This window comes from Mustela lutreola, chromosome 5, assembly GCF_030435805.1.
Source record: "Mustela lutreola isolate mMusLut2 chromosome 5, mMusLut2.pri, whole genome shotgun sequence".
Lineage (NCBI taxonomy): Eukaryota > Metazoa > Chordata > Mammalia > Carnivora > Mustelidae > Mustela > Mustela lutreola.
In genome coordinates this window covers 5722294-5737703 of record NC_081294.1, presented here as the reverse complement: position 1 = coordinate 5737703, position 15410 = coordinate 5722294, and the positions used below count along the sequence as shown (strand labels likewise).

Here is a 15410-nt window from a genome sequence, read left to right as displayed (position 1 = left end):
TGCCTGGCTCACTGCTCAGCGAGGAGTTCACTTCTCTCTTTGCCCCTCCCCCTGCTTGTACGCACTCTCTCTCTCTCTCATAAATAAATAAATAAAATATTTTTTAAAAGAAAGATCCATTATCCCATAAATCATCCCCACAACATGTCCATGAGCCAAGTGTTTCATCAAAAGCTATTTTATTTTATTTATTTATTTTTTTAATTTGACAAAGATCACAAGTAGGCAGAGAGGCAGGCAGAGAGAGGAAGGGAAGCAGGCTCTCTGCTGAGCAGAGAGACCGACTCGGGACTCGATCCCAGGACCCCGAGATCATGACCTGAGCCGAAGGCAGCGGCTCAACCCACTGAGCCACCCAGGTGCCCCTCAAAAGCTAGTTTAAATGCATCTTCTTCAGCAGATCTGGATTGAGCTAACAGGCTGGGTGATTCCAAGCTTGTATCTTGTCTTTGACATAATAATTGGGTTGTTCATAACACACACACACACACACACACACACATAAATTCTACCTGTACACTCCCTTCTGGAAGGCTATGTTGATCACTTCCATAACAATGAAGCTAATGTTACCCAAGTTCATAAGAATACTTTAGCCAAAAACATACTAGAAACTTTTGGGGAGAGGAATACGGGTCTGGGAGAATAGTGAATGGCCCATTTTTGTTGTTTGCCTTGGTTAATCTTTTGAAGATTTAACATGCATGACGACGTGATATAAATGAGCCTCATAATGGGAAGATGCATCTGAGAGTGTCAGGTTCATTCAAAGCAGCCACGGGCACACGGGGCTCGAGGATTACACAGTCAAGGATTAAATACTCAGGTTTTCATTCCAAAAGGCTTGTTTAGAAAACCAAAGTCTTAATATCTTAGAGATCTTAGAGAATTGGGCCGAAACACAGCCAGAAAGGTGCCTAAATCAGAACTCGGGAAAAAAAAAAGAAAGAAGAAAGAAAACAACAAGAAAATTCTATTTTGCGGCCAAAAAGTCATTCCCTGAACTCCTGTTTTCTGGTCAGTCCTGACATGTGGAGTCAGTGACCAGCAGGAAGGAACTCTCAGCACACCTGCTGCAGCCTTCAGAGCTCTGACCTAAGAAGGTGCTCGGACCTGCCTCCCGGGGCTCCTGTTTCTAACCTTCAATCCCTAACTATTCCAGGGGTGCTGATTGACTTTCATCTTCGGGAGAAATGCCTACCCTTGCTTTTCCCATTCTTAGAATGAGGATTACACCTGTAGGAAAACCACCCAACATTGAAACATTCAGCCCTGGGCAGTGACCCTCCGGGGAATAGGGCGATGGCACATTCACTGATACACATTTTTCTTTCTAAGAGGATGAATTCTTTTTCTTCTACCATTTAATCTTATGGTTTTACTTGAATGTGTTTCTAAAACAGTTAACCCACCTTAAGGCTTGAATTTTTGTCTTAACCCATTCTCTTTATTTTACCTACAGTCTTCTCAGCCTTTTTGTTCCCTTTCACAGTTTCCGTATGTTATTATTTTTTGCCTATTTAATAACTCTTTTTCATTATTTTCATCTGAGTTAAGTCCATTCTTGTAGAAATTACCAGATATGAGTTCACATACACAATGGACCAGTGCTGGGATTAGTTAATAACTGTAATCCAGGAACTCAGTTACCTTTCTGGAAAAATCAATCAATCCTTCTGCCCTTTCCTTCCTGGGAATCAATGATTCAGAATAAAAGAAAGACACATTTGGGAAACTGTAATATATTACAGTAGAAACAATAGTTAGTGTATAGCGTATTGGTAGAGATGCTATAGTAAGACATGTAATACAACACCAGTTTCCACCTTGGGTGAAGAAAACCTTGACCAAATAATTTGCTTGGAAATTTCTGGCTCCTCTTTATAGCTGGATATGTCCAAAGAGATGTTAACAGTCACTGCATGCCTTTCCTCACTTCCTATTTTCTCCTTACCTGAGCTCAGTCGTTTTGACCCCTCTGCCGAGGCCACTGGTGACCGCCATGTTGCCGAGACTGGTGGTCCCCTCTTTGATGCTCCCTCCACTGTGACTGTTTCAGCACTTGACTACGTTGGCCACTGTCCCCCTAAACTTTCTCTCTTGGCTTCTCTGGCTTTTCTCCTATACAAATGATCTTTCTCAGTGACTTTGGCTGACTCTACTCCTTCTGTCCTTTTCTCTAATGTTGGTGCATTTTGGGTCATGGCCCTGGGCCATTTTCATATTTTCTGATCATATTCTTTCCCTAGAGGATCTCATTTAGTCCTTTAAATACCAACTATATGTTGATGACCTCCTAATTGACACTTTTAGATCAGGATCTTACTTATAACTACAGCTTGGCCATCTCCCTTTGGACACATAATAGGTATCTCAGAATTAACTGTTCAATACTCCATTCTTGAATTCTACTCCACCCCTACCTCCAATGAATATTGTTCCCAAAGACTTTGTCATCTTCTAAGTAACACACCAACTGTTACCCAGTTGCTCAAATGCAAAGCTTCTGAATCTTTCTTGATTATTTTATCTTTCTCTCATCCAACATCCAACTCAACAGCAATTCCTACCCATTTAATTTCAAAATATGTCCTGCATCTGTCAACTATGACCAAAAGCTTCTCTTATCTCTAATCTGGATTGCTGTCCAAGCTTATCCCTCTGCTAACGCTCCCTCCTCCCACACTCCATTCTCCTCCAGCACTCAGAGAGATCCTTTAAGAATGTTACCAGTCCATTTCCCGACCTCACTTAAACCCTTCAGTGCCTTCCCATTCAGTGTATAACAAAATTCCAAGTCCTTAGCATACCTTGCAAGGCTCAGTGTGTGCTCTGGCTCCAGTCTGCCTGTCCAACTCTCTTCTTGGACCCAATGGTCCACTGACCTGTATGTTCCTAAAGTGAGACAATCTGGTTCTTAACCCTCTGCAGGGCTTCCCCTTGTTAGAGGACTTTCATCAGGTTACCAAAGGGCTACATCCTTCTGTAATACCTATTTCAGCTCTAGTGTCACCTCCCAGAGGACCTTCCCTGATGGCCTCTCCAATGCACCACTCCACCTTCCCCATTATGCCTTGTCCCCTGAACTCACTGTATCTTCTAATCAAACATATGCATTTAATAAGTTATAGTTTGTCTCCTGTCATTGCAGTTTAAGTCCAAAGAGAACAGGAACCTTAAGCTTTAGGTATTATTCTATTCCCTGGAGTTAATCCCTTGGCACATAACACATAATCAAAGATAAAACTGTGAAGTAGGAGCACTGACAGATAGATCTATGCCTTCCAGGCACCATAATTCTGTATTCAAGGGAAGTATATATGTAAAGCCATATTTTTTAAAGATTTTATTTATTTATTTATTTATTTATTTATTTATTTATTTATTTGACAGAGAGAAATCACAAGAAGGCAGAGAGGCAGGCAAAGAGAGAGGAAGGGAAGCAGGCTCCCTGCTGAGACGAGAGCCCAATGCGGGGCTCGATCCCAGGACCCTGGGATCATGACCTGAGCTGAAGGCAGAGGCTTAACCCACTGAGCTACCCAGGCGCCCCTAAAAGCCATATTTTAACTTAACAGCTTTCTGTGCACATCCTGACCTCAAATGTTCCTCCTGTTTCATTCCCGAGATTATTGGATAATTGTACATATTTTTACTTTTATGGAGAACAGAGGTCTCTGGAAGGAATTTTCACATCCAGCAGCTGACATATAAATGGTCCCTAATATATTTGTTCTAGGGCTCAAAAAGCCCTAGAACAAAATTTCCTAAACCTTTGAGGACACTCAACAACCTAAAACAAACAAAAAATCCAAAGATTAACGCTTCTTGGAAACATATATGCAATTAACAAAATTCCAAAATTTGTTAAGTCCTAATTTTTAATTTAGTATAAACCTCAGTGGGTGCCTCAATTCAGTAAGTACAATGCTAATGCCACGTGAAGTATTTTTATCCATGACTGTGCTCATGGTAATAAATTATTAAACAGGTTCAATAACGTTAACACTTGAAAAGCCCCATGTTGGTAAGTATAAAGTGCTTCTTTCTCCCTATTAACAGTTCAGTGGCCTATCTGTGGTTTCATCTGCAAGAAGAAAAATATCATCGAAGACTTGACACTTTGCCTTTGATTTTGGAGTAAACGTACATTTTCTCTGACATATGATAAAAACCAGAAGAATGGATGATGCAAGCAGAAGGACTGATTTTGGAATTCCTTTCTATTGGGGTTATTTTTCTCATATCAAGTGATGTTGAGCTTTCTTGAATCTTTCGACTACATTATCCTTTGCCTATTATACAATCTTGCCAGCATCAAAATATTGCATCATGGGGTATAAAAAGTAGGCGGTCTCCATGAAACACTAAAAATTCCCAGAGGCCAAAAATACCAAAACCAGATGCTCTCCTTAGGGCGCAACTTCTGTTTTCTGTGCTTCTTTTTATGTTATCAGCATAGATTAGCTCAGGATAAGCTACGGCAACAAAACTGTTTCCCAGGTGTTTCTCCAATAAGACAGGTGAATTGCTTACCATAAATGTTAGATGGGATTTTGCTCAAGTTTCTCACATAAAGAAAACTTCTGCAGAGTATTATTTTACCATTTAGCTTTTCTGCTGTCATGATATAAATAGATATTTGCATATATTTAATCATTAGAAGAATCTCTGCTTGACTAATTGTTGTACCCCTATTTTATTTTTCTTCCTGCGGAGCAGAATGTCTAACTTGTTACAGGATGTACAGATAGTCATTAGTACTCTTTTCGTGAGGGGCTATTACTAATCTCCTGTGGTTCTGCTCCGCGTTAGGCATGGCATTCGACAGTGAGTCTTGGGAAACCTTCCTCTGTGGTCTTGGATCTGTAATTGTTGGTTTCTCTATAAAGAAGCCAAACTGCACATTCACAAGATGGCCCTCATTGCAATCTTCGGAAATATGTACTGATTTCAAGCATTTTAAATGAAGGACCTATCCAAAAATACTTCAGCTTTATTAATATATTTTTTCTGGAATTGATTTTCACTCCTCATTTGAAGGAACCTGGTCAAAGGGTCATGGTAAAATGCAGTATTTGGAAATACCTTGCCCTGGAATTTCTCAGTGAGGTATCACACACGAGCATCCTGAGAATTTACGTCATCAATATGAGACAACATGGTGCAAACCATGACAACCGTTCTTGAACTTCCATCTGATGGACTCAAATGGCGAACGCTTTGAAGCTAGCCCTTTCATGAAACCATGACTCTTTGTTTTTTTCAACTTTCAAGCAAAAGGTAAGTGTCTTTCACCCTCTCCCTAATGTGTGCTGAGGATGAGGTGGTGATCAACCTTTACATGAGTGCAGCCTCTCCAATGAGACAGGAAATGATGTCATCTATCACTTAATACAATGGAAGAAGGTGGTGACCAAGAACAATGTAAGCTATGACTTCATCAGGGAAGATAAAGATTGTCCAGGTGATGATTTAATAAACTAGAAAAAAAGTGGGCTCACAAAATAACATATTCCGCTGGCTGGGAGGAAAGCGTGGTTAATAATCTTTGATGATGCAAGACCCTGAGCAGAGCCCGCATATCGGAACCCAACTGCATGTAGGGCACGATGTTGTGCGTTTCCATGTTCCGTTACCCTGACTGGAGGCACTGCCCCACCCAAAGGTCTTGGGTAACATTTATAACGTTTCCTGCTTGAGTTCTTCAGGAGTTGCACTGGGAAGGTCTCACCAGCTGGAACTCTTGTTGGCCTCTTGAAGCCCACTTTGCTTTCCTGGAGAAGCAACGCTGTTGAGATGCCGCAGCTCGGACCCCACCAACCAGCTCCCACTGAGATGACAGAAACTGGAGGACGCAATGAGTCCAGCAACATGAGCCGCCAGGATTGCCTCACCCTGCCCGTTCCGTGGGTGAAAAGGAAACTCTTGAATTTGGGGAAATGATGTGAGTAGAAATAGTGTCGGGGACAATTATCCACCAGCTAGGCAGACAAAGCAAAACATTTCTCTGTCCCATCTGTTCGCAGCAAGGAAGAATGAAGCCCACTGGGGCAGGAACTCCTGGGACGGCCTGGTCACGGAAAACCCTCCCTCCAGCCCCCTCGAGCCCTATGGCCCGGCCAGGGTGGCCGCAGACTTCTGTGGTTGAATGCGAGCTCTGATGCCATCAGTATATCGTGGCCACACAGGCGACCAAGCACTGTCTGAACAGGAAGCTGTTTGGGAGGCAGAAACTGTCTCTTGAACTGGGCAAGGTATCAAGCACAAGCTCCATCAGAGAAACTCAGAACTTAAGAAATCGGATCAATGTTACAGGGAAAGAGAACAACACCCATGTCAGGTCAGGTGGTCGGCCCCCATAGTGCACCCTCCTCTCGGCCCCTGCACCACAGCGTGGCAATAAAGCCATGGACAGAGTCCATGCTGTGACTCCGTGTGTGAGTGAGCTCCTGCAGAACTTCCAACGCTCCACAGATGAAACTCTACTCATCATGATGGTGTGGCACCTAATGATCAGATCATGTCTGGTCTTGTCGTATGCTTTCCTGTTTCACCAGTAATGATAAACAACGTAGTTAATGAAACAAAACTCCTTTATACCTGGGAAAATCTCCAGCTAACCCATGCTCAGAGATCACTCCAACAAAGCTGCCACGAACCAACTTGAGAAGCAGAAAAAGCCGCATTTATTAGCTGAGTCGTCTTCTGTAGGTAATTTGGACATTTGGCCAGTTCCTTTATCCGGATAATGTAGGAGAAAGGACTTCGGTCATCAGGTTCATCCAGAAATAAAAAAAGATAATGGCTTGGAGAAGAGGACCCCATCCTAGTCCCTGGAACCTGGGATTATGTCACCTTACATGGCAAAACAAGAACATGGCAGATGTGATTAAATTAAGGACCTAGAGATGGGGAGATTACCTTGGGTTATACTTACGGAGGGAAGCAGTAGAACTAGAGGCAGACAGAGGGAAAAAAGTACAACTGAGAAAGATGGAGAGGAGAAGAGAGGGAGACTAGAAGATGCTATGCTGCTAAATTTGGAAATGGAAGATGGGCAGTCTCCAGCACCTTGAAGAGGCAAGGAAATGGATTCTCCCTCAAAGCCTCTGAAAGGAGCCAGCCCTGCCAATACTTTGACTTTAGTTCATGAGACTGAGTTTGGACTTCTAACTTCTAATGATGAGAATAAACTGTTCTGTTTTAAGCCACTTCACGTGTGGTCATTTGTTATAGCAGCAACAGGAAGTGCGTACAATATATGTAAAGTACTAAAGAGACTACCTGGTCCATTAGAAAGACTCAAAAAAAAATTAGTTCCTTCTTTTCTTCTTTCTCTCATGAAAACAGACAAAATATAGCAGCCCAAGTCAAAAACCATTCAACAACACTTTTCCTGGCATTCTCAATGACTTATGTCATGTGATCAGCAATGCCCTCATGTGACCTGCTGTCATGCTTGGATGAACACGTGTGCATTATCTACCCAACCACGAACACAAAAGGACCAGTTACATTTTCCACCAAAGTATGCACAGAGGAAAAGCAATTAGTCCTCAAGGAGAGCCAGGAAGTCTACTGACTCAGTAACCACCCCCGTGCCTCCACCCTGGTTTACCAGGGCGCTGTCTGTGTCTTGCTTGACTGGTGCTTTCTCCGGGAATGCATATTCCGTCATACTCCATCTATAGCATGGTTCCAGATGAAGGAAGACGATGTAAAAATGCTCTGATCATATTACTTTAAAAGAAAGACAACGTATACATGCAAGAGGGTTTGTTTTCTTTCCATTAAAAAAGCAAATCCAGTTTTTACAACTACAGAAGCAAAATTTATTTCCACTGCCCATGCGGTTAGGAGGGAAAGTTCTTGTTTTGCTTTGAATCCAGCTCCCATCAATTCTGGAGAGTCTATTACATACTCCGGGGAGAAACGCTTGTTTTCTCAGCTTTGATAAAGAGCCTTGTATCACGCTGACACAGTGCTCAAGAAACGGCTGTGGGTTTTCTGGCAGGACTCAAACTTAACACAAGAATCAAAACTCCCCGAGAAGATACCTTCTAGCCCCAATGGTGGCCTTGATGCTAACGCATTACATCTCCCACCTGATATTAAAAAAAAAAAAAAATCATAGTTTTTAGTGTTTCTACATGACAGCATTTTCAGGGGAAGAATAGAACTCTTGAGAAAAACTCTGCAAACATTTTTCATTCCCTCCTCTCCCCAAATCTCACAGCACAAAGAGTCACTTTATTCAAACGTGGTTTTTATCTCTAAAAATTCATCTCATTTGCATCTAGGGGAAATATCACAACATCTGAAGAAAGGAAAGGAAAGAGTGGAGCAGAGTTGAAAAGGTTTCAGAATTCCTAGACATCAGCTATGACAGCCCCCAGCGGGGTGGTCAGCTGTGCTCACCTGACATTGACCTTCCTCTCAAGGAGGAAGGTCGGTTGAGTGACCCTGTGAAAGAGGCTCAGGAACGACCCAAGATGGCGGTTTCTCAGCCTCTGGGAACGTTAGCTCCCTCTGAGGCAATGGCCAATGTAGAATACTAACATGGATGGCTCTTATTTTATCATAACAGATGCTGAAGCAAATTCTTTTGCTCAGCACACACCCCTGTCCTTGAGTGGAGCATCTGAAGGACATTGCTGGTTGTCATCTGAAGGACGGGTGGAGCCAAGATGGTGTGTGGCTGGGCAGGAAGTGACGTGTGGACCCCTTGGATCACCTGAAGGACACTGTTGTTGCCATTGTGACTACGGGTGGAGCCAAGATGGTGTGTGGCTGGGCAGGAAGTGACGTGTGGACCCCTTGGACCATAATTTGGTCTGTGGCTATACCAGGCCCCACTGTCTCAGAGGCTGACCCTCTGTGTGAAGGACACACAGATTGCCGCTGCCTAATTTTCATGTATTTCCTTATATCTATCAGATCGTGTCTTACTGATGTTATTAACGAAGAGAAGTTTTTGTTCCCACTTAACTACAAGTCAGTCTGAAGAAAGTACAAGCATTCATTCTAACTCTAGAAACACATTTCCCAAAACCCTAACAAGAAAAATACCACGTTCTAGGCACCAGACCCTGGGCACTGACTCCCAACTTCAAGAGCAAAGCACATTTGTGGTATTAGATTATATTTTATTAAACATCTTTACTACAAGGTCTTCTTTTTCTTTCACAGTGTCCCTTTTATTTCATTTATTTTTTAAAAAGTTCCTTTGTAAAAAACTAGTAAATGCCCTTATAATGTCTTATAACACTCTCATGATGGTCCCAAAATTCTCTGGCACACAGAAAGCCACAGCTCTAATTCCCAAACTATTAAGGTCACCGTGTGGCCACCGGACTACTTGGAAGCCACCATGAAAGGCTGGCACCCAGTTCTGCTTGCTCAAGGACTCTTCAGCGAAGTATGTAGTGCAGACGAGGTCAGTAGTCTGACTTACGTTTTTGTCAGAACGGGTACTATAAATATTAGGTTATATAATCTGTCTACTTGGAATGTCAGTTCCCTCAGCCTTGGTGCGATTTTGAAGCAGATTCAGGAGGTGATGGAACAGGAAGTTCAATATGTCTGTCAGGACCCACCTGACAGAGTCGCTGCTATTTGAAAAAGGAAACCATCTATCCTAAAACATCAGGACTCTTCAGGGAAAACAGTCCTGTGGAATTTTCTAGAACCCAGATTTAAAATACTACTGGAATACAGGTGAATGAAAACATACTGGACAACGGTCCCAAGTTAACTGCCTATACTTCTTAATGTTGGATCCAGAGTTTGATATGCATAGAAACCAAAGAACTAAACATTCGTCCCTAACTACCTTTGCTATACATGCTGTAACACAAAATGCTGCTTCTTTAAAGATTTACTGATTGGAGAGAGAGAGAGAGAGTGCAGGGGAGGGAGGGGCACAGGGAGAGGGAGGCTTACACAGACTGCGCTAAGCACAGAGCTTGATGCGGGACTCGATCTCACGACCCTGAGATCATGAACTGGGTCGAAACCAAGAGTCAGACACTCAACCGACGGAGCCCCCCAACGCACCTCCACAAAATGCCATCTAAAAATTAACTACGAGATTTGCCGATAATACCAGTGAGAATGCAATATTCACAGCCATCTTTCCAGCGCCTGGACTCACTCCTGACCGGCGCTCACTCGTTGTCGAATGAACTGAACTCCCTGTTTTCAAAATGGGACTCAATCACGATTCTTCGGTCTGTACACAAATAAAAGTCCACATCGACGTTTGAGGGATGCTTTTTTGCTGCCACGACTGTGATACATTTTGGAGCAATTTTATAGAATGGGCGAACTCGGAACAATCTAACAAACAGTACGAAGCATCTTCTGTGTGCCCATATGGACTGGTACGGCAGGACCCAGGATGAATGCCCCGGGGTGGGGGGCTGCTGTTCACAGAGGCTCCTGCTACTCGTCCCCTTCAGAGATGGGAGCCGAGTTCCTGGGGACGATACCCGAACCCAAGAAACACAAAGCCTGTCGTCCGTCTGTCGCATGCTGTCCCGCCATCGCCTGAAGTCCAGCACGTTAAGATGGGGTCCCTTGTGTATTTATGGTTTTCCCTCCAAAACATTTGTTTCCCCTGCTCTCCACCATCCTTGATGACACTGTGGCTTTGCCTGCCACATGTCCTTCTCGCCCGCCCCTCCCTTTCCCAAGGCTTTGTCGTAACCCATGTCTCTGCTGTGCATTTCCGTGCACACGGGTCAGCACAGGACAGCCCCTGTTACGGCAAAGAGCTCTCTGTTGGACCCTCCACCTCAACTGCTGTCACCCCCCTCAGGGACAACTCTGTTTACTTCCCACCACGTGGACAACAGGTGCCGTGGGAAGCACTGTGGGGCAGAGGGGGCTCAGACGTTAGCTGGGGAAATGCTATCACAGAGCACTGAGCCGGCAGCAGAAGCGAAGAAGTGCAACCAGGCATCATCATCAATCATTATTATTATTATTATTATTATCAATCACCACTCTTACTGGAACGTCCAGCCGTGTGGGGGTGGCAGGCGGTGTGGTGCTAGCCTGTGGGGGATCCTAGGGCCCCGGGGTCTGGGTCTGCAGACGCCATCCCTGAGCACGGGCAACCAGAAGCTCCGACTCTTGCTGAGGCCCATGGTGGGCACACGGCATACCCGGTATCGACAGAAAAATGTATCTCACCTGCTGCCGCTTTTCAAATTCCAGCTTGATTCGAGACTTGATACAGTTGCACGTGTCCTGGTAGGTCTGCTGCAGGGCGAGCTCCATGAGATGCTTGTGGTACGCGCCCGCCAGGTTCCCACAGATGAAAATGATCACGTTGGCCAGGATCTAGAAAGACAGAAAGAGCCGCTCAGGAGGGCGAGCCTTGCTAACTCGGGAGCCCAACACCCGCAGAAGCCACGTGAGCTCCCGCAAGAGACGTCTCCACCGGCAGTCAATTTCACTGGTCTCCAGACTCACATTTTTATTGATTTAAAGAAACAGCTCTTGCCTTCAGGGATTTTAGCCCCTTCTGGGATCCACGCCCTTTGAGAGAGGACTCTGCGGTCCCTGCCTTGTCTTGGGGCTCAGCCATGGGATTTGCTCTGGTTAGTGCAATGGGCAGGGGTAACTGAGAGAAAGTATGTGAAGTAAGAAAGTAAGAGCGTAAGTGACATCACTGAGTGCAGTAGGCTTCGGGGGCCGGCATGGTTCCGGGTGGCTCTCCTGTGCTTCGTTAGCACGATCATGCTCTGGCTTGCCCACTGGTCCCAAGAAGATGAGAGGCTCATGGAACAGAGCCAACCAGACAGCCACTGGGATTCTGTGGTTGTTACAGAGCATGATTTCAGTAACAGGTAACTGACAGCCCTAGGCTGCTCGCACACCAAAGCTGTACTCACGGAGCCTGGGTGAGTGACAGTCCTTCTTACCTTATGTTTACATAGGAATATGGTAGACTCTCAAACCACGTAACTCACTACTCTTTTTTTTTTTTTTTTTTTTTGACAGAGAGAGATCACAAGTAGGCAGAGAGGCAGGCAGAGAGAGAGGAAGGGAAGCAGGCTCCCTGCCGAGCAGAGAGCCCGATGCGGGACTCGATCCCAGCACCCCGAGATCACGACCTGAGCCGAAGGCAGCAGTTTAACCCACTGAGCCACCCAGGCATCCCTCACTACTCTTTTGATGACAAAAGTTCACGTCCGCAAAAAATTGGGATGAAAACAGAAAAAATACAAAGAAATACTAAAATGAACCTGTAACAGTCCTGTCCAGGAAGAACATCTTGCTGTCCATAGGGCCTTGTCCCCACGACATGTCCCTCTGCATCCTCAAAACCGTTGCCAAACTTTGTCTTGCCAAGACCACTATCTTGTTCCAGAAGGACCAAATTCATTCTGAATGCAGTGTTTTACTTTGCATTTTTAAAAATTTAATATTTGATCAGATATTTTGTAGCTCATAAATATTCTGTGCAAACAGGATTTGGAATGCTTAGATAACATTCACTTCTATAGCTGTGCAAGAATTTAGTTTTATTCATAGTATCCAACACTTTATTAATATTCTTTGCATTGGCACACTGCGACAGTGGCTACCCTGACGTATAAAGCTTTGGTTCCAAGCTTCATCTTTTCCTTAAGTCGATTAGTAAAACACATAAAGTCAAAAGCCATGACCATTTTTAAGTTCTCGATATGTACCGTGAAATGGCTCTGAAAACACATTCCATTTATATTCTCACCACAGTGTAGGACATGGTTTTCTCAGCGTGTACTCCTACCCAGCACACTAGTCATACAGAGCAAGTGACAGCGATGTATAAAATGGATCCATACGGATTTCGCTCTTAAGTGTTTAGGGCAGGACCTGCAGGGCTGTCAGAGTGTGGGTGGCCACTCCTGGCTAAGGTGCCCCGTTGCCCCCTCCAACACATGACCTCATGTGTCACCAAATAGGGCACTACCAGCTTCCAGAAGCTCAGCATTCTTCTCTGAGAACCTCCTGCTAACATCAGTTTGCTGCTCCTGCTGAATGTCTGACCGGAGAGGCTGTGAGAAGGATCTGACCTCGTGAGCCAGGCGTCTGCTCCTCTCAGTGGCTTCCTCCCTTATCCCCTCTGTTCTAAGCCAGCAGAGCCCGTGGGCCCACGCGCCCTGTGCTGGGAGCAGGAGGAGGCGGGGTGATTCAGGGGAATGGTGTCCCGTCCCTGGAGCCCAGATCCAAGCCACATCTCCCAACAGCTGTAATGGTAGCAAAGGTGATGTCCTGTTCTCCAACCCATGATGTCCTTGTCTCAGTAGGTTCTGAATACGGGTGGAAAACAGGGCTCCTCAAGCTCTCAGGAACCTGTCTTGGGGACGGAGGGCAAAGCAGGACAGGGTTAGAAATGGGAAGAACAATATGACAAGATTCTCTCTGGAAAAAACACACCCCGCAGAAGAAGGGAAGGGTTGTTCAGACCAGAAGGGCCCTCCAGGTGTCCATCAAGCCCACAGATCCTGGACGCAGAGACCTCCCGCTCACCCACACTCTCACAGCAGGCCCCCAAAATGTCCTTTTAGGCAACCTCATCCTCCTCCTATAGAATGGACAATTCAAGAATTAACTCTGGGTCTCGCTCTGTGTGTGTGTGTGTGTGTGTGTGTGTGTGCACATGTGATGTGTACGCATGTGATTGTACACAGGATCTATTTGTCATGTGTGTATGTGGTATGTGTGTGCGTGCGTGTCACATGTGCGGTGTGTGTGATCTGTACGTGTGACCCATGCATGTGATGCATACGTACCCCTGATACATCTCTGTATGCCTTGTGGGACAGATCTGTGTCTATGCTGTGTGGTTTGCGTGATGTCTGTGTGCACACTACACGTGTAATTTACATGCACCGTGTGCAGTTTTACATGATGCATGTGAGCCATGGATACCTCTGCTAGATAAATAACATGCCTATATGACGTGCTCGTGACCTGTGGGAGGCATGCGCGTTGCTGCTGGGCGTGTGAGTGTAAGCCCTGACCCAGAGTGTGGGAGCAGGGGAGCAGCCTTCACTGCCATTTCCAAACACTTCTAACTGCAGGGGGCTCCCCTTCCTCCCGGAGCCGAACGCACACCCTTCGCCTCTGTGAATGCCCGTCATGTGAGCACAGGGGCTTGCCAGTGTAGTCCTGACTCCCATCTGGGGAGGAGTCCTTCTCCAGCCGACGGGATCGATCTCAGTGCCCTTCCTCCAGCGCAATGGTAATTCAGCACTGCCGGATTCTGCTTCTCCAGAATGATCGTCTGCTTTGCTAGATTTTCCCAACCTTGTCTCTGCTGGATTTGCTCTGAAGGACGGTGCCCCAAAGAATGCAGACGACGAGGAACGCCAACACAAACCAGACTGCTCAGAATTGGAAAATGCTATCTCTTTCCTTATTAGGTACAGCTGAAATAATAACTTAGTGATTATCTAGTGGAGATTTTTCCTTTTCTCCTTAAAAAAAAATGCCTTCAAAGCAGAAATGTCAACATTTTAGGAAGTGGAGTCCTCCAAAATGAGAACCAAATGTAAGCAACAGAGCCTGATGACGCCATCCGCTGTCCCCGGGAGCCCCCACGGCAGGGTGTAGGGACAGAGCCTTCCCTTGCTCACCTGGAGCCACTTCTTCTACTCACAGGGACCTCAAGAGCAACAGGCGGCCTCTGCCCATTTGGAAGCCACTGGGACACCTGCTGCACACCAGCGCTGCATCTCTGAGCGACTGTCACTGGGGTGCGTCACCTCCCCCTCCAGCTCAGGCCAACAATTGGGTGGTCACACAGGCCCCCTGGGGCCCTGCCCATTGCTGGTGTGGTCACCAGGTCATCTGGTGGGCGCCTTCAGGATCACTACAGAAATCTACAAATCTGATGGATGTCCTGCATTATTTTTCTTTCAAAAGGGTGCATTCATAGAATGACTTTGTCTAAAACCCAGGACACCAAAGAAACGATTCAGTTAAAATATTCTTTTCAAAAACAATCTCACAGCATTTTATTTTCTAGAAAACTATTAGGCAGAACACATGATGAAAAACCCCATCTTCAACGACGCTGGATTTGTTTTATAACATCGAACCGTCGTGACGCCTTCTTTTATCTCATTGCTCCATTTAGCGACTTTTGCATCTGCCAGAAAACAGGAGAGGGAACTCGGCCTCCCACGGGATGTCTTGGAAGAAAACAAATTGTTTAGGGTGAAAACAGCCGTGAAAAGTTTACCCTGAAGAGTCAAACCAGGCCCTGAAGTATCGGGGATCTGCGCGAGAGGCAAGAGCGTTCGGCCCGGGCTCTCCCCGCTGCCCGCCCGCACCCCATGTAAGTGGGGTCCGCCGGCCACGCTGCTCAGAGATCCTCGGAACTGAGCGATCCAAGCCAAGCCTTGCAT

At 45.5% G+C, this 15410-nt stretch overlaps 1 protein-coding gene across 3 annotated transcripts in view; it reads right to left on the bottom strand.

Annotated features, from left to right (window-relative positions):
* Window positions 1-15410, bottom strand: part of ADCY2 (adenylate cyclase 2) — a 409143-nt gene that overhangs the window by 187112 nt on the left and 206621 nt on the right. For all 3 annotated transcript variants that reach the window (XR_009353703.1, XM_059173611.1, XM_059173610.1), the window contains exon 4: window positions 11200-11349. Coding sequence is in view for 2 of the 3 variants with exons in the window: in XM_059173611.1 (XP_059029594.1) it covers window positions 11200-11349 (150 nt within the window). In the remaining variant the exon portion in view is untranslated. The remainder of the gene's footprint in view (window positions 1-11199; window positions 11350-15410) is intronic.